Below are 20119 nucleotides of genomic sequence, written 5' to 3'. Positions count from 1 at the left end.
ATTTTGCCTAGCATAATACTCTCTGGTTCCATCCACATTGTTGCAAATGGTAAGACTTCATTCTTGGATAGAAAACTTGAAATCCCACAGCCTTATTAGCACCTTTGGGGAGGATAACCTCTTGAACTCCTGTCATTATGAGACGCGCTCTCAATCAGGGTTTCTTGGTTGACTTCAGATTTTCAAATGAAGAAATGTCTTGCCACGCCAGCAGTCCTGGTCCAGGCTTACAGATCTCTTTGCTTTCTCATATTAACTCCCCCATCATCCTGCGAGGGCAGCAAGATGTATACTGAGCAATAAGGGGATGTATGAATCAAGTGAGATTCCTGGGAGGATGTGATGGGTTTTTGTTGCTATCAAGGCTGCCGGGAGGAGGCAAGCTCTGTGGATTTTCATGTATTTGAGAGGTCTTAGCTCCATTGCCCTGCAAAGCCTGCAGGGCTCCCTGGAGGACAGAGCAATTTACTAGAGAGGTCAACCCAGCCCCATGCTAACCTGGCTCTCCATCCGTATTTTTCAGTAACCATGGACCCAAACATGTTGAGAAGTGACGTCTTCATTGACTTTTTAAAACTTGTACAGCTGGTAAGCATGCTCTTCGTTATTAAGGTTGTAATTTCGCTACAGAACATGTATCTTAGTTGCCATGTGTGTATTTCCGGCCCTCAGCTCCACATGGGGTAAAATGCGTTCATATGGAGAATGTTGGGGATGGTTCCTATTTTGTTCTTTTGGAGGTTTAAATTCTAGATGGCAAATAAGTGTGTCATTTGACTTTTGAACTCATTTTAATTCAGCAGATACCTTTTTATCCTGTGGCTTAAGCATTGTACCTCTCAACACTGGCCATGGAGAAGAGAACCTTTTGTCGTGAAGGGCCCCCATGACAGTTCTGCGACCCTGCCTCTATGGCTGGGGTCAACTATTACTTGCATATCTCCTGCTCCCAACTTTGTTGTAAATGGATCACAGAAAATATTCAGTCTGAACAGAATGACATACAGCAACTCCCTTTCCTTTGTTGGCCCAAACAACCACTGGCCACTTGCCCTGTAGAGACTGGAAGTTTGCCAAGTAGGTTCTAGTTGTACATATGGGGACATTTTTATGCCTGCAAGTATGTTCTTGACTGAATGGAAGGCTTTGAGAAGATCGACGTGATAACAATAATGTATGATGTTATTGAACTCCATCCTAGTTAGGGGAGGAATGATACTTTGGATTTGTAGGGAAAAAAATGGGAGCAAATTTCATTTATTCAGTAGGTCAACCGTGTTGGTATGGTGACTGGTCCATTCAACCCGAGAAATGATCTGGGCATCTTCCCTTGTGTCACCGTTCTGATTTTTACATATATTTGATGGCTTAAAACACATGTACTTTCTTTACCTTTGAAAAGTTTGTTGTTGAGGTGGTGATGGTGGTAAAATGCGAATAGCACAAAAGGGTTCATGATCCCACCAAACACCCCCAGTACCCCTCTTCAGAGACAGCTGTTTACAGTGTAATATGTTCTGTCTACACATTTTTGTGCGTATACAAGCATTCGATCCTTTTTGTTTTACAAAGAAGCACATACCCTGCACACTCACTGAAGTTTTTTTATTTTTTAATTCTATAGCTTGTAAATCATCCTGTCAGTACACAGAGGTACATTTGGTACTTCTTTCCTCTTTTTTGTGTACATTATGGTTTTTGCTTTCAGTGCCTTTTAAACCATTCATGGGCTGTCAGTATTTTGGAGATTTGTTTTGAGTATAATTTGATAATTTGAAAGATTTTTTTTTACCCAATTGTAGTTCTGTTAATATTTTACCATGCCTTGCTTTTTCTAATGAGATTTGCACTTTTCTTTTTGTTTTCTTAATTAAAAAAATTTTTACATCCAAGTCAATTAGCATAGAATGCAACAATGATTTCAGGAGTAGATTCCTTAATGCCCCTTACCCATTTAGTGCACCCCCCCTTCCACAACCCCTCCAGTAACTCTTTGTTCTCTATATTTAAGACTCTTATGTTTTTGTCCCCCTCCCTGTATTTATATTATTTTCGCTTCCCTTCCCTTATGTTCATCTGTTTTGTATCTTAAAGTCCTCATATGAGTGAAGTCATATGATACTTTCTCTGACTAATTTTGCTTAGCATGTTACCCTCTAGCTCCATCCACATAGTTACAAATGGCAATATTTCACTCTTTTGTATTGCTGAGTAATACTCCATTGTGTGTGTGTGGTATATATATGTGTGTGTATTCTCTTCTATTTCTTCCACCAACTTTGCCAGCTTACTTTTATGTCCTTTTGTTACTTTACCTCTTATCTGAGGGCTTCATCCGTTCTCTGTGTTAGAGAAGCTGTATTTTTATTAATACGTCTCTGGTTGTCACCTCTTCAGTGGCACTGTTTTGGGGATATACTTTTTACTCTTAGTTGGTTGCAATCCCTCCCTCCTTTCCCGTGGGAATCTTGCCCAGGTCCCTCACTACTTTTTCTCAGGCAATCACTCAGCTTTGGAAGGGGCTGTGCTTTGTGAGCCAGCTGACGTACTGTTCGGGGAGGAGCTCTGGTTGAGTCTTTTGACTCTATTGTACTTCTGGATCTTCCCTCTTGGTTCTGAGCACCTTCTCTAACACTCAGCCTGAAGGCCTGAACAGTGCATCTAGCGGTGAAGCCGTAACCATCCTTCCCCACATGTGATCTAGCGTTTCAAACCCTCTTGTTGAAGAAGTAGCCTCAGGACTGCTTAGTGGTTAAGAGCGCAGGCTCAGGAGTGAGATGCCCAGGTTTTTTTTTTTTTTAATCCTTTTATTTATTTTTGAAAGAGAGAGAGAGAGAGAGAGAGAGAGAGAGAGAGAGCGAGCAAGCAGGGAAGGGGCAGAGAGAGAGGGAGACATAGAATCTGAAGCAGGCTCCAGATTCTGAGCTGAGCTGTCAGCACAGGGCCCAATATGGGGCTCGAACTCATGAACCACCAGATCATGACCTGAACCAATGTCAGACGCTCAACTGTCTGAGCCACCCAGGTGCCCCTTAAATATCTCTTAAAGCACTTAAATATCATGTGGCAAACTTAACATTTATGAAGTATTTGCTGCCGTTAACAATGTCTTTTTGTTCTCTGTCCAACCATACTGAGAGATTGCTTTCTGCAAAGAGGATGTGTCTGCAGGGTTTTGTTTTTGGCACCCCCTGCCACCAGGTAGTGTCAAATGGGGCCCAGAGTTGTACTCCCAGACACGCTAGTCTCTGGTGCTTAACGCCTTGTGATAGCTTCTGTGTGACTCGATTCCTCTGGCACCTGCATGCCCCTGCTTCTCTCCTCCCTGACCAGGTCCGACTTGGCAGTCCCTCTGAAAACCCAGTAGTAGTTCAGGCTCGGGACAATTTTCAACTTCTTCAAGGATGATATTCCTTCTCGTTTTCTGTTTGTCTCCAAAAGGAGGGTAAAACAGGGGTAACGTGACTTCTAAAGATGTTTACAAAGGAGGTAAAAGATTTTGAAAATGCAATTAGGTTTTAAAAAAATTTAATATTTATTGATTTATTTTGGGGGGAGGAGAAGGAGGGGCAGAGAGAGAGAGAGAGAGAGAGAGAGAGAGAGAGAGAGAATCCCAAGCAGGCTCCATGCGGTCATCACAGCACCCCATGTGGGGCTCCATCTCACCAACCCTGAGACCATGAGCTGAGCTGAAATCAAGAGTCAGAGGCTTAACCGACTGAGCCACCCAGGTGCCTCAAGAAATTAAATTTAAATCAGGCAGGTGGCAGGGGTGCCTGGGTGGCTCAGCCAGTTAAGCGTCCGACTTCAGCTCAGGTCATGATCTCACACTTCGTAGGTTTGAGCTCCGCATTGGGCTCTGTGCTGACAGCTTGGATCCTGGAGCCTGCTTTGGATTCTGCCCCTCCCCCTTTCATACTCTCTGTCTCTCAAAAAATGAATAAAAACATTAAAAAAAAAGTCAGGCAGGTGGTTCTATGCTCATTGTGTCCCTGTCCTGCTTTATGCTGTCCCTTTTACTGTTCAGACATTGAACAGATATGCAGTGCGTGCCCGCTACGGGCGAACACTGCTCTAGAGGTGGGAGTGACCCCAGTAATAGCACCCAGTCCAGCTCACGGAATTTACTGTCTTATGGAGAGATGGAAAAGTCACTGGGCACGTCACTAGATGTAACAAGTACTGTGATATAGGACCACGAACTGTGTACAGGACCGCACACTATGATCCAGGGCCATGATCCGGAAGAGACTTAGGGCTGTGTCGGGATTTCTGTCCTCCACAAATGGTGCAGCATTTGTGGGCTGTGCCAGTGGCTTTGTGCCCACCTCCCCCAGTGTGAGGTACAAATAGCATTCTCTATGTGTGACCATGTGTGAAAAGGGCCAGAAGGCACTGTCATAGGATGAGCAGGTGTGTGGGAGATCTTCTAAAGGAAGTGATATGTAAGCTGGTATTGGAAGATTTCTGGGGTGGGCAGGGAGATGAGATTCTACATTAGCTCTTTCTTCCCATTGACAACCAAAACAACAAACCGCAGAGTATCTGGTGGTCTGGAAGACTCAGGCCTGATATTAGCAAAAGGGAAGCAGTAGCCACTTAGTATTGGGGTGAGTCTGCTCCAATGTCCAGTAGACCCTCCCCTGGCCACCTTTCAGGGTCAGAGCGATTTATTGGTGGGGAATAGATGCTGTCAATGTGAGAATTGGCCCAACAAGCTCGCAGCATGATCACTACTGCAGGGTGGGCGGGAGCTGGGAGAGCGGGGATGAGCAGTGGTGATGTGTGGATTTGCCAAACTGTGAAAGAGCCCAAAGAACAAGGCTGAGGCAGTGTGCCCACCTCAATATCATACAGACCCCACCTGCATGTTTTCCCTGCTTCTGCTGAGTGCTGGGCCTGCCGTTGCCAAGTGGTCATTGGCTCTCCAAAACCCAGCAAGTACAAGAGCATCCACCTGTCTCTGGGCAAGGACGCACGACATTCGAAACAGGAATGCATGCAACCTTCCCGGCGCCCTTCTCAGGAAAACCTTTATCAAGGATGAGCATATGCAAGCTGCAAAAACAAGAGGATTTCCCTCTACAGGGTGATTTAATCTGGGTGAGACCTGGTGTTCAATGTACACTATCTCATTTATCCTGTCCAACTCGTCGAAGGAGGTACTGGTAGTATATCTTTTTCATGGTTAAGTAACTTGTCCAATGGCACATAGCTCAGAAATGAAAGAGCTGGGATCTGAACCCCGGGATCCTGGATCCAGAGCCCCTGCTCCATCGATGTTATGAGAAATTTCTAGAACAATGGCTTCCCAGCCCTGCCCCTAACCATGCCCCACTTGTTTTTGTGTCTAGACTCCCTGTACTTACTGCATTGTGTTTTTGTGCTGTGATCGCCTTGGAGATCAAGAAAATTTTTGAAAAGGCAAAATTGAAGCCTTTAGACTAAAGACTTTTTAATGTTTATGATTCTTAAACTGTAGTGTTCTATGGCCTTGTGTGAACAACATGTGTGAGGAAAAGAAGACAGAGAAGGTATTTGGAGCAGCATGTGTGCCTCAGAAGTTAGAGGCAAGTTACTCACTTAGGAAGTTTAGATCCTGCTCACTTTGTTTGGGGGATTTCAGAAGACTGTTGCCCCATTTCATCTTAAGAATGTTTCCCTTACAGCGGAATGATTACAGCCCATATTAAATGTGATGGAAATTAAGAGCTTGGCAATCCAAGAATGGATTTTCTTAGATAAGAAACCTTAGGAATAAGTAATGCAACTACCGTTCTTCTGCCTCCGAGCAGAATATCAATAAAACACACTGACAGATCTTCTTGGGAAAATTTAAAAAATTCTCAAGTTGTTGAATTCAGTTTGGGGGTGCCTGGGTGGCTCAGTTGGTTAAGCGTCCGGCTTCAGCTCAGGTCATGATCTCACAGTTCATGGGTTCGAGCCCCGCATCAGGCTCTGTGCTGACAGCTAGCTCAGAGCCTGGAGCCTGCTTCCAATTCTGTATCTCCCTCTCTCTCTGACCCTCCCCTGATCATGCTGTCTCTGTCTGTCTCTCAAAAATAAATAAAAAACATTAAAAAAATAAAAAAAAATAGATTCAGTTTGAAAAAGAAGTAGCAAGGGTTTAGAAGTGTGTCCAGGCACCTACGGTATTGGAGGATTTCAACATTCCTTAAAGACAAATGCATTTGACTTTGTAGCCTGAATTGTGTATTTTGATTCCTGACCCGCCCTAGATCAAGATGACAGTCAAGATTTTATTTTTTACATTCCAAATCCATGAAGTTAGCCTTTCCCCTGATTATGTTTTTTATATTACTTTTACATTTTATTAATTATATATGTTCCGGTAAAATTCAAATATCACAAAGAGAGCCAAATTCCTCCTGATCAAATCTAAAATGTATTTTCTGTGGGGGCACTTGTGTTTATCTCATAATATAAATGTTTCTTAATGCCATTATTTCTCCTCTTTACCATATTGTCATAAAATGTTTTTTTTAATTGAAGCAAAATGTGCTCACGGTTTTCAAAGTAGAATCGTGTTCAAACAGACTAGAACATAAGCATCTCCTCCCCTTCAGAAGCAGTGACTTTCAAATCTTTTAGTTTTTTCTTCAGGTATTTAAGAACCTGGAGGCTAATGATACACGTCTCTAACTTTCTCTTGTTCTTAAACTTGTAGACATAGTCTATTGACTGCCTGTTATTGCAGGTAAGGATTGCTGCTTTCTTATATCACCTTCTTCCATTCCCTTCACCCCAGTTTTGTTATGAAACTATTAAAAAATTAAATTCTTAGTATTTTGATCATTATAACATGTACATATTTCTTACTACTGAACAAGTAATGTTCATGATTACTTTTACTTTCTTGAAAACTCTTATTTTTCCTGGAGTTAAAATGGCATCATTTAAAAGAAAATAATGCTTAGTTTTCTTTAAACATAGGACTCTTTCCAAGCCCATAGCAGTGCTAAAAAGAGACTTTTTTCCCCCACGGGAAAACCAGTGAGTGCTTGTTTTTTATTTTCTTGGCGGTGATTCACCCAGGGTCTCTGTCTTTCTGTTTAAATTGAGAGGGACATGGGGCACCTGGGTGGCCCCGTCAGTTGAGTGTCCAACTCTTGATTTGGGTCAGGTCATGGTCCCAGAGTCATGGAATAAAGCCCCAAGTTGGGTTCTGTGCTGAGTGGGGAGGCTGCTTAAGATTCTCTCTTTTCCTCTGTCCATCTCCCCCACTCACATGCTGTCTCTCTCTAAAATAAATAGATGAGAAAAAAAAAAAGGATTAGAGAGACTTGAGTAGGTGTGCCTGCTAGTGGGAAGTAGCCAGTAGAGAATGACTTTGAAAATGGGAGTGGGTGCAGGTGGCCTCAATAATGAATGATACCAAGTACTAAAGGAAGGAGGACCCAACACAGACTGGGCTTGAGTGGAGGAAGGACACCTCTCAAACTGAATATGAATCAAGGAGAGACACTGGGCATGGCTACAGGGACAGTCCAAGGTGTGTGAGTGAGTCCCCTCTTGTTTCTTCTGTGACTTGTAGAAGATGAGGTCAACCCGTGGGAATGAGGAAGGAGGTAAATGTGGTTAGAGTCTTGGGGAAAGTGGAGAAGTTGAAGGAGTGTGTGAATCAGAACTCTGTTGGTTGAGGCAACTGGTAGAACATGTTGGAGAGAAGAAGGGAGTTTGTGGGCCAGCGGCCACCAGTGTGCCTTGTTCTAACCAATGGCAAAGAGTTGGGTGGTCCTTGAACCAAAACATAACAAAATACCTAGGAATAAACTTAACTAAGGAGGTGAAAGACCTGTGCTCTGAAAACTATAAAACACTGATGAAGGATATTGAAGATGTCATAAATAAATACAAGGATAGTCTGTGCTCATGGATTGGAAGGAATTATTTTCTTGTTAAAATATCTATACTACCTGAGCACTCTATAGACTAATGTAACCCTTACCAAAATACCAATGACATTTTTGTGTATGTGTATGTTTTTATGGTTTCAGATCTCATATTTAGGTCCTTAATCCATTTTGAGTTTATTTTTGGGTGTGGTCCAGTTTCATTCTTTGCATGTAGCTTTCCAGTTTTCCCAAAACCATTTGTTAAAGAGACTTTAACATATTCTTGCATATTCTTTGCATATTCTTCCCCCTTTTGTCAAAGATTAATTGACCATATAATTGTGATTTTATTTTCTGGGCTCTCTAGGGTGTTTCTTTGATCTATGTGTCTGGTTTTGTGCCAATATTGTAGTGTTTTGATTACTACAGCTTTGTAGTATATCTTGAAATCTGGAATAGTGCTATCTCCGGCTTTGTTCTTCTTTCTCCGAATAGCTTTGGCTATTTGGGGTCTTTTGTGGTTCCATAGAAATTTTAGGATTTTGGGCGCATCTGGGTGGCTCAAACTTTGGCTCAGCTCATGATCTCACGGCTCATGAGTTTGAGCCCCACACTGGGCTCTGCACTGACAGCTCAGACCCTGGATGGAGCCTGCTTCAGATTCTGTGTCTCCCTCTCTCTCTGCCCCTCCACTGCTCATGCTGTCTCTCAAAAATAAATAAACATTAAAAAAAATTTTTTTAAGAAATTTTAGGATTTTTATTCTAGTTCTGTGGAAAATGCTATTGGTATTTTGATGGGGTTGCATTAAATCTGTAGATTGCTTCAGGTAGTATGGACATTTTAACAGTATTTGTTCTTTTGATCCATGAGCATGGAATATCTTTCCATTTATGTGTCATCTTTAATTTTTTTCATTAGCGTTTTATCATTTTCAGAATATAGGTCTTTTACCCTTTTGGTTAAATGTATTCCTAGGTATTTTATTATTTTTTTGGTGCCATTATAAATGGGACTGCTTCCTTCATTTCTCTTTCTGCTACTTCATTATTAGCATATAGAAATACAGTGGATTTCTGTATATTGATTCTGTATCCTGTGACCTTACTGAAAATTTGTCAGTTCTATAGTTTTTTCATGGAGTCTTTTGGGTTTCCTGTGTTTAGTAATGTGACATCTACAAATAGTCAAAGTTTTACTTCTTCCTTACCAATTTGGATGCCTTTTATTTCTTCCTCTTGTGTGATTGCTGTGGCTAGGACCTCCAGTATTATGTTAAACAACAGTGGACATCCTTGTTTTGTTTCTGATCTTAGAGGAAAAACTCAGTTCTTCACCGTTGAGTGATATTAGCTATGGGTTTTTCATATTTGGTCTTTATTATGTTGAGGTGTGTTTCCTCTAGAACTACTTTGTTGAGAGTTTTTATCATGAATGGATGTTGTACTTTATCAAATGCTTTTTCTACATCTATTGAAATGATGATTTTTTTTATCCTTTCTCTTGTTGATGTAATGTATCACATTGATTAATTTGCTAATATTGAACCACCCTTGTATCCCAGGAATAAATCCCACTTGACTGTGATGAATCTTCTCCAAGCCCTTTTTTTTTCTGTTTATTTATTTATTTTTTTAACATATGCAATTATTTTCCATCATTTACACTACAGTAGTTCCAAGCCCTTTTTAAAATGTTTATTTTTGAGAGAGAGAAAGAGAGAGAGCGCAAATACATGTGCATGCACATGAGTGGGGGATGGACAGAGAGAGAGGGAGAGAGAGAGAATTCCAAGCAGGCTCCATGCTGACAGCACAGCGCCTGATGTGGGGCTTGATCTCACAAACCTCGAGGTCATGACCTGAGCCAAAATGAAGAGTTGGACACTTAACCAACCGAGCCACCTAGGTGCCCCCAAACCCTTGTAATTTCTTGAGTGTTTGGGGTAATAAGAGTGTCTTACACAAAGCTTCCAATATTCTAGGGCTCTAGAATCTCTGGAAAGATCAGAGTGTCCTTTTGCATGTTAATGAGATGACTGGTGGCTGGAGGCTCCTAGATAGCTTCAAGATGGGGACTGGTAGGGGGCGCCTGGATGGCTCAGTCGGTAAAGCCTCCGACTTCGGCTCAGGTCAGGTCTCACATTCATGGGTTCAAGCCCCGCGTCAGGCTCTGTGCTGACAGCTAGCTCAGAGCCTGGAGCCTGCTTCCGGTTCTGTGTCTCCTTCTCTCTCTGTCCCTCCTCCTCTCATGCTCTGTCTCTCTTTCTATATCAAAAATAAATAAGACATTAAAAAATTAATAAAAAGAAAAAGATGGGGACTGGTGGAAGGTGTAGTTAGAGGGTTGGGACTTTCAGCCCCACCTTCTGGTCTACAGGGGGGAAGAGCTGGAAATTGAGTTAATAATTGATCATGCCTACGTGGTAAAGCCTTCATAAAAGTCCCCAAACTGTGGGGTTCAGAGAGCTTTGGAGCTGGTGGCCATGCTGAGGTAGGGTGGTGTGCCCGGAGAGGGCACGGAAGCTATGTGCCCCTTTCCACACACCTTGCCCTGTGCATCTCTTCCATTTGGCTATTTGTGGGTTGTCTCCTTTTTAATAAGTGGGCTATAGTAGGTAAAAAGAGCTGTCCTGCGTCTGTGAGCCATTCTAGAAAACTACCAATCTTGAGGAGGGTGTTGTGGGAGCTCCTGATTTCTAACCAGTTGGTCAGACGTGTGGGAGTCCTGGATTTGTGACTGGCATCTGCTATTGGGGAGGGGATGTCTTGTGGCACTGAGCCCATAACCTGTGGGGTCTGTGCTAACTCCAGATAGTGTCAGAAGTGGTTTGAGTAGAGAAATGTTATGGTTTTCCTTGTAGCGTCCTGTGAGCAATGTAAGGCCTGCGTTGGTGGTATAGCAGTGAGCATAGTTGCCTTCCGTGAACTATGTAAGGACATTGGAGAGTTTTAAGCAAGGGAAAGACATTTTATTTTTGTTTTATTTTTTTTTTAAATGTTTTATTTATTTTTGAGACAGAGAGATTCAGAGCATGAGCTGGGAGGGGCAGAGAGAGAGTGAGACACAGAATTGGAAGCAGGCTCCAGGCTCTGAGCTGTCAGCACAGAGCCCGACGTGGGGCTCGAACCCACGAACATGAGATCATGACCTGAGCCGAAGTCGGAGGCTTAACCGACTGAACCACCCAGGCGTTCCGGGGAAGACATTTTAGATTTGCATTGTAAAATATTTCTTCTGCTATGTGGAGAGTGCTTTGTATGGGATAAGAATGGAAGCAAGGAGGCCGTCACAGGAGTCTAGGGAGAGGAAATGTCAGTTGGGTCCAAGGTGCTGGCAGTGGACAGGAAAGGTAGAGAGACTCAGGAGACAGTAGAAGATGTAAAATTTACACAGCTCAGACCTTACTTCGATATGAATGTTAAAAATACCTAACTCTTTTCTTGAATCCTTTATAACTTATCTATTGGCATTACTTATAATCGAAGGTACATAATTTCCTCCTCATTTCTTCTGCTAACAGTAACAAAACAATATGGCTGCCATTGGGGTGTTTGCAGCGAGTGCCATTCCAAATTCCACATATTAACTTCCTTGAATGTCAGCCACAGCCCTGGGAGGTGGGCACTATTACTGTCCTTACTGTAGAGCAGAAGGAATGAGACTACAAGGGGCAGGTAACCTCTCCAGGTTTACATAAGGTCACATGTGGCAGGTGCAGCGGCTGGGCTTGGAACCCATTTCTTCACATGCTAGTTCCTTGGTACCTGTGAGCAGATTACTGCAGCCAACCTCTGAGTGTCCCCTACCCTCCAGTCTCTCTTCTTGCCCATTTTCATCACACTACCAGACAAAATCTTTCCATAACTCTGTTTCCATCCTTCTGCTTCCTTATGCCTTTTATTTTATAAAGGCTTATTTATTTTTGAGAGAGAGAGAGAGCGAGAGCACAAGTGGGAGAGGAGTGGAGGGGGCGGGTACAGAGGATCTGAAATGGGCTCTGTGCTGACAGCAGGAAGCCTGATGTAGGGCTCAAACTCATGAACTACGAAATCATGACCTGAGCCAAAGTTGGATGCCTAACCAACTGAGCCACCCAGGCGCCCCCTTCCTTTTGTCTTTTTAATAGAATCCTCAAGTGTCTGATTTCAGGGCCATTTATGATCTGACCTGCTCTACCAATCCAATCTTTCTCATTTTTACAGAGGAATTTAATAAAGGTATGCATTGATTTCATTTTAACTGTTTATGTAATTTAGCTATCTTACCAGCTGCAATTTGGTTTGAGTTGGGAGTTGCACTGTGGTAATAAAAATTAATGCTAGGCCTTACTTTAGAATCTTACAAACAACAATAAAATTCTTTTCATTCATTTTGTGAGTGTTTTTCCCTTGAGGTAAGAGATGCTTGTGATTTTAGGCCCCAGAACATAAGAACCAACATCTAAGCAAGGATGGTCCTAGAAACATTTGTAACAGTTAGGCTGGGGGAGGCCATTACCCCTGATGGCCTGTATCTCAGCTAAATATGGAGTCTTGGGGACCCTGCTGTGTTTCATCATCAGTTATCATGACTCCGGGGGAACTTGGGAAATCTTCCAAAGGTTCCCCTGGAAAGGAGAGGCGAAGGACATGTGGCCTGAGGTTGTGTGGGGGCTCAGGACCTGTGCTGTGGTGTGGGGAAACCAGGGGTCCTGACATTTCGTGGGAGAACTTGGAGTGATTCTCAAAGGATGCCGGGAAGCAGTTGTCCCAGACCAGACCCTTGGAGGAAAAACCTGGTAAGAGGATCAGCATTTGCTGATTCCGAGCCCTGTTGTGACAGGAAGGAGCCACCGGACTATTTGAAAAGCGACAGATTCCTGTCACACACACACAGAAACCCATCGTGTGCAGAGGTAGGCAGCACAACATGGTCCCTTATGCTGGTGTGAGGGTGGCAACATGGTAGTCAGATACCTTATCCAGACTGGGACACTTTGAGAGTGAAAAAAGTGCTAGAGGTATTTCATTTGTATCAGACATCATAAAATACAGACACGGTGGGGCGCCTGGGTGGCTCAATCAGTTATGTGGCCGACTTCAGCTCAGGTCATATCTTACAGCTCGTGGGTTCGAGCCCTGTGTCCGGCTCTGTGCTGACAGCTCAGAGCCTGGAGCCTGCTTCTGCTTCTGTGTCTCCCTCTCTCTCTGACCCTCCCCACTCACACTCTGTATCTCTCTCTCTCAGAAATAAATAATGGGTAAAAAAAAAAGTAACAGGGTGGCTTAATAGGAATTCCTGGAACTATGAGAAATCTGTTTTCTTTGTGTACACGGGGAGAGAGAACAGGCCCTCTAGTAATTCCACCACGAGGGACACAACCTCGTCCAGCTCTAATCACTTCCCAAGGCCCCTTCTGCACCTCCCATCAGACTGGAGGGGAGGGCCTCAGCACAGGCATACGGGGGCCACCTGAGCAGGGTCTGATGGCAGGCCTGTTTGAAATTCTTGAGTCCTTGGATCCTGGGCCCTAGAGTAAAGAGGTGCTGGTCTTGAATCCTGCCTCTGCTGCCACCTAGCTGTGTGTTCCCCGGGCCAGTTACTTAACCTTTGTGAACTTTCCCTCATCTGAAAAAGGGCGATTAATAGGTGTATCTGTCTCATGGCATTGCTACAAGAATTAGATGAATTACTCGATGTGAAGCCATTGGCACAGTGATAGTATCATGCTTTATCAATATGTTTGTATATAACACCTACTGCATATGTATTCATAAATGATACGTATGTATACATGCTCCCTAAATGTGTAGATATTCATAAACATGGGTTGATTTGTTTTGCATTTTATTTTTGAGAGACAGAGAGAGACAGCTTGAGCAGGGGAGGGTCAGGGAGAGAGGGAGACACAGAATCTGAAACAGGCTTCAGGCTCTGAGCTGTCAGCACAGAGCCTGACGTGGGGCTCAAACCCACAAACTGTGAGATCATGACCTGAGCTGAAGCTGGACGCTTAGCGACTGAGCTACCCAGTCGCCCAATGGGTTGGTTTATTTTGGGCCAACCCTTTGAATTTGGCAAATAGCAGAATTTCTCTTCTAAAATGCTTAGATTCCGAATCATAAAACATGGTAGGAGGGGTGAGGATGGGTAGTTAAAATGTAAAGTCAAAGCTTGCCCTTTGATAATAAAATTAGGGAAAATGAGCGGGTCACTAATGTGATTGACTTATCGAGGTACTGAGCAACGCAGTCCCTGTAAAACCTGAAATGTTGTATCTGTGAATGTAGGGGGCCGTGAGGAAAAGGGAGGTGTTCCCTGTTGAGGGGAAAGGTCCCACTTGGTCAGCCTGCCTAGGGCCAATTCTGTGATCTCCAAACAATCTTAGGATTGGTTATTTGGTCCTTTTCTCCCCCAGCCAGGTACCAGGAAGGCTGGGTACACATTGTCTCGGCCCTAAGGAGAGATTACCTTCTGCCCCTCTGTGTTACTAATGTCCTAGCTTCTCTAGTAGGCTTAGGACACAGATGATGATTTGCGTGGGTCTTCTCTCCATTCTCCCCAGGGTCATACGTAACCACTGCTCTTCTAGATGCGCAGGAGAGAAGTGAGCTCCTTGCCTACCGTGGATGTGTTGGTGCATTAGGATTTAATCCTGTTGTAGAATTGGGATGAGAAAGGCTCTGATCTGAATCAGCCTCCCAGAGATGAGGCAGCCCTGTGGACCCTTTGGGAGGTGCTAAAAATAGACTTCTGCCAGATGCAACTGCCCTGTGAGGCTCAGTAGAGTGGCCACAGGCTATGCCTCCTCCTGGGCTCCCTCTCTCTATGGTCACCAATTTCAGCTTCACACTGTCCTACACTCTGAAGGCCTTCCAGTGTCTCTAGCATGTCCTTGACATTCTAGAACATTCCATCCAAGAACTTCACAGGTCCCCAGATTTGCAGTAGCCTCTAGCACACATGGCTCCCCTTGTGGAAAGCATAAGTGCAAGCAAAGTAGGGCTGAGTGGGGGTGCTGGCGTCAGGTGGACGCTTACTCACCTGATAATGACATGCTTCTTCATTCGGAAGACTTTTTTTTTTTTAATGTTGACTTATTTATTTTGAGAGAAAAAATGAGCGAGCAAGGAAAGAGTAGTGAGAAAGGGAGAGAGAGAGAATTCCAAGCAGGTTCCACACTGTCAGTGTAGAGCCGGACGCAAGGCTAGAACCCACAAATCATGAGATTATGACCTAAGCTGAAATCGAGAGTCAGACGCTTAACCAATGGACCCACCCAGGTGCCCTCATTCAGAATATTTTTATGGGACTTTTAGGGATACCTGAAAATATTTAAAGTGAAAATTAAAATCTGAGATTCCCCAGGGTCGGGTGGATGATTTTATCAAAAGCTTTCTTTCCTAAAATGGATGCCTTGTTGTTTATTTGGAAATTATTCAAGAAGCATGTCATTGCTTTGTCTCCGCCCCTTCACACCCCTCCTCACCCCACCCCACCCCCATCAAAACACCATCCCCCAAATCCGCTGCAGTCGGTTCTGTGTGTTTCTGGGTAACATATGCCCTGAGGGTCCACGTAGAGGGAGCTACTGACTTTTCCTGCTCCATGTACCCGATTGAAGGGCACTGGGGGGCTCACTGTGCTTTTCCTTTGCTTGCAGGACACATTTAGCATCACTACCAAGACAGCCTCTCTGGATATATTTCTGCCTGATGGAAGGAATATTCAAATCGAAATTCTAACATCAGATACTGCTGAAAGAGTTCTAGAGGTAAACTTTGTCTAAACTCCAGCTCCAGAACTGAATTTAGGAATCGTCCTGTTTGAGGGCAGGGACTAGGATAAGGTTACCTTCCAGAAGCTTCCTGCGTATCATTTTACTCTGGATGACATATCTGCAGGGAGGCTGGACTTCCTGGGAGACTGACCAAGGAATCTGAGCTACAACTTATCCTCCAGGGCGTCTTTGGTTTTACCCTCCCTGTGGGTATCCACTTCCCGGACATCTTGTAGGCCCTTCCTAATACTGCTGTCAGTTCCCTGGGACTCAGCCAAGAGGTGCCCTGGAGAAATGCCAAGTGCTTTATTATCAAATGCCCCTGTGTTTGGGAGCAACAAAGGGAGTAGAGTCCAGATGAGTCTGAAATAGGCTGTACCCACATAGGCTGGTGACAGTTTCTGGCAGAGAGTGACAGCAGATTTCTCGAAGACTGAAAGAGTTGTCGCTCCTGCCCCACAGAAAACCAAAAGTCCAGCAGGTCTAATTCTGTGTCCAGAGGGCCAGACCTGAGTTTAAGTTGGCTCTGTGAGGACTCTGAAGACAAGACACAGAGATTGTCTGTGCCATCTTTAGATGTGGCCATTACCAGCTCTGTCCCTGGGGCCTTTCCTCCCTACCCTGGGTTTCAAGGGAGTATCAGCTTCTCACACCCGCATACTGCTCCCAGTTCCTTGTCCTTTGGCGGGTTTTAGTTCTAATCCTCTAGAGAAGTCTGTGAGGGAGAATATAAAGTTATAAACAAGTGGAAGTGAGAAAGTTTCTAGGGCCTTCCCAAGGACAGAATGTTCTTGTGCTGGGGGCATGGTACCTGACACCTTCTAGGCAGGAAATGAGCCAGCCTTGATGGGCTCCAAGCCCTCAAGCCCACCTTCACCTGAGACTGTGGGGTAGGGGGGCCTCCTCCCTGAAAAACGGCTCCTCTTTCTAGCCTGGAGGCTCAAGCTGGCCCATGCCCTCCTGGCCTCCAAAGAGTAGTTTTGTCCCCGGACTAGGAAACGTCCCTTCTCTAGGGTCCTTGCTCTGCCCAAGAGTGATCATTTTGGTCCTTCCTTCCTATAAAAGTCATTGCACACAACCGTTTTTGGCTCCTGTGCTGCTGGCCTGGTTGAATGGGATTAGAAACCACCTGATTGCTGAGGCCATCCATTGAGAAGTTACCCTAGGGTCCCCCTCCTTCACCCCCTGACCCCCGAATCCTACTAACTTTGTGTCCCAAGTCTCCTAATAATTCCTTTCTCCTTGTTTCCTCCTCTCCAACCTCATCCTAGTTTGAGCCCTCATTTCTCAGGTAGATTTCTAGAGCAGCCTCCAAACTAGTCCTTGCTTCCTGCCAATCTTCTATCCTGCCTTCCAGAATATCTCTAAAAAAGCATCAAAGGCCCTTGATGCTTAATGCCTAAGGGGATTTATACCAAAAACCCCCCAACACAAAAATATGGTTCCATAAATTGCTTCCCAGGACCTGCACAGTGGGAGACTGACACAGTGAAGGGGGAGGGCAGTAATGGCGGGGGGAGGAGGGGCGGGGGTGGAGGCCATGAACAGTCACTTCCAGGGCCAGGTATGTAACACACGTGGGATGTGAGATGATTTGGGCATGGTTGGTCCTGTAGAGAACTGGGGAGCCCCCACCCTGCCAGAGGACATCATATTGGCACGTTTTCCACAAACGGGTCTCGCTGGCCTGACTAGACTGCAGCTGAAGTTGGCTGCCGGTGGGAGTTTGGGGTCTCCTGTCTGCTGGAATGAGGGCAAGTGCTGGATTCAGGTGACGGTGCTGCCATGTCCCAGCCTTGTGGGTTTGGGTAAGTTGCTTAACCTTTCAAGACGGCGTCTAAGTAATTATAGAAATAGCTCATGTTTGAACATTTGTGCTGGTTACTTCTCATTATGGGCGTTATTACTGATATCAGAAGCGGTGCTGAGTCTGCGTTGAGTAGGGCATTAAGCCTTCAGTTCCACAATGCCATCTATTTTGCCCAGTTCCTCTTGTAACAAAGAGCCTAAGTTTAACGAGGTACATTTGTGATCCCAGAAAAACACACCTTCCCTGTTCTAATCACACTGACTTGTGAGAAATTCAAACACCTGATCCTGACACTATTAGCATCAAATAAGTTTACCTGGAGGTTCTGTCCTTGAGATAGTGGAGTTTCTATAGAAAGTAAAGTGAGCAGTTGGCCAGGCAGACATGTGACTTCTCTTCCGGGGGCTGGGAGATTCTCCAGTTTGCATAGAAATAATTTTGTAATTGAAATCAGTTTTTGGGGGGCACCTGGGTGACTCAGTCAATTAAGCATCCGACTTCAGCTCTGGTCATGATCTCATGGTTCATGGGTCCGAGCCCCATGTGGGGCTCCTGTGGTCAGCACAGAGCCTGCTTTGGATTCTGTGGCCCCCTGCCCCTCTCTGCCCCTCCTCCATTCATTCTCTCTCAAAAAACAAACAAACAAACAAATGAAATCATTGTTTATATCTCCTCAAGCATGCTTTCCTTCACTTTCCACCTCCCACACCATCCTGCTGGGCTCCTCTTAAGGACCAGCAATAAGCTAAAATCTCTCTTTGGTTCTTTATACATTTGTGCTAATGTGGTTTTATTGGTAGTGCTTCTGTTTTGAAGTATCCTTAACATTTGCTCAGAAGAAAATATTATTGTGTCTCTCAATGCCTACTCCTCTCAAAAGAACGTATGTGTGTTTATGTCTTTATAAATAAGAAAGCCTCCTCCATTCTTTCCCCTACTCCTTTATCTGCCCTGATGTGTAAGCTTGCTGTTTTCACTGAATGCGTCAGAGACGAGAGAAATCTAATCCGAATGGACGTGGGTCGTACTCTAGGAAAAGATGTCTTTGCCGTCTGTTACATACCAGCACACGCTCACCCTTGCACACACAGGAGCACTGTGTTTTGGTTTGGGGCTTTTGCAAGAGCCTGGGAAAGGGTGAGATAGGAAGAAGGCAAATGGGGATCAGCCTTTAGTGAATGTCGTAAAACGTTCCCAGGCTCTTTATTTTCAAAGCTACGCCGAGAACACCCACTCATACCATCCACCTAATAAGACTGTCTCATGAGGTAATTTACAGATCTCTGGCAGGAAGAGTGCCCATCTGAGCTTGGTATTTGTGCCACTGCCACCTTGAGAACCTGGAGCCATGGTTAAAGCATCAGCTCACACCCCCGGCTGTGGAGGTGAAATCCTCCAGTGTTTCAGAGGTGATCTAGTGAATTCAGAGTGTGCAAGCAAAGAAGTTGCTCTGGAGCCCAGCCTTAAATGGGGGGAGGGGGATGTGGGTGGGTGAGAAAGGGGAAAATCTGTGGTAGCATGGACATTCCTGTTGAGGGAAGGTGAGTGAATATAAAACATGATGACCTTAACAGCTGCATGACCCACTGGTAGAAATGAAACCATTGATGTTTGAAATGAAAGCTGTTTGATGTAAAGGTCAGGACGGAATATGAAATGAGAGCAGTCTGTGCCTGGGATCCAAGGTTTCACTGAGCAAACGCCATGTAAATTAGACTTGACCGTCACAGGAGACGTCAGACGGAAGCAGGCCTGGGGTGGCAAAGGTGGACAGTGGCTTGTGTACTTTTTATATGCCTGCCAAGTGGCGGGGAACGTCCCTTCTCCCATTGTTTGAGAATCTAGCCCTTTGGAAGGTAAATAGGCGTGAGGGCCCCAGGGGCAGAGATCACAGAAGGACAGACGTTCGTGGGAAATGGTCGCTGCCCTCCAGTGGACTGTAATGACCAAACTATCTGGGAGACACATCCCTGTCCCAGATGGGACAGCCAACCTCAGGGGAGGCCAGTCCGTGTCCATTGTGCTGGAGCTGGTTTTTCTTTTCTTCGCTCTAGTTTTTTTAATTTATGAGTTTTCTAAAATTAGTTTTATCATTTTTAGATTCAGAAAAGATTCTCTTTTTATTTCAAGTTTTTATTTTTGAGAGAGGCAGAGATGGTGCAAGTGGGGGAGAGGCAGAGAGAGAGACAGAGACAGAGAGACAGAGAATCCTAAGCAGACTCTGAGTTCCCAGCTCATAGCCTGATATAGGTTTTGAACCCACAAAACCATTAGATCTTGATCTGCGCTGAAACCAAGAGTTGGACGCTTAACCAACTGAGCCATCCAAGTGCCCCTGGAAAAGATTACTTTTAATGTTTGCAGCCCATTAGAACACTTTTTATTGATGTTTATGGGCAATTTCAAATTCTGCATATCACTGTAAGCATGGCGGACACTTCTAACACTCCCCTCGCCCTTCTTGTCTTTGTTTATTCCTACAGGTGGTGTCACACAAAATTGGACTGTGTCAGGAGCTCTTGAGCTACTTCGGCTTATTTCTCATTCGGTTTTGCAAAGAGGGCAAGCTCTCTGGTAAGGAAAGGAGGAGGGCAGGGCAGCCGGGAGACGGGGTTGGGCAGATGTGGGCAGGGGCTCAGCCCAGGGGACACAGGAGATACAGCCGAGTAGGGGCAGTGCGTGTTCCCTACT

General features: G+C 44.7%; 2 protein-coding genes across 3 annotated transcripts in view; one reads left to right on the top strand and one right to left on the bottom strand.

Annotated features, from left to right (window-relative positions):
• The window catches only part of LOC115278829 (translation initiation factor IF-2-like), a 79093-nt gene that overhangs the window by 5494 nt on the left and 53480 nt on the right, over positions 1–20119 (bottom strand). The window lies entirely within an intron of this gene.
• The window catches only part of SNX31 (sorting nexin 31), a 72877-nt gene that overhangs the window by 14303 nt on the left and 38455 nt on the right, over positions 1–20119 (top strand). For both annotated transcript variants that reach the window (XM_029923392.1, XM_029923391.1), the window contains exons 4-6: positions 524–588; positions 15502–15612; positions 19912–20002. In XM_029923392.1, coding sequence (XP_029779252.1) covers positions 524–588; positions 15502–15612; positions 19912–20002 — 267 coding nt within the window. The remainder of the gene's footprint in view (positions 1–523; positions 589–15501; positions 15613–19911; positions 20003–20119) is intronic.

Source organism: Suricata suricatta, chromosome 15, assembly GCF_006229205.1.
Source record: "Suricata suricatta isolate VVHF042 chromosome 15, meerkat_22Aug2017_6uvM2_HiC, whole genome shotgun sequence".
NCBI lineage: Eukaryota > Metazoa > Chordata > Mammalia > Carnivora > Herpestidae > Suricata > Suricata suricatta.
This window is presented reverse-complemented; position numbering and strand designations above follow the sequence as displayed.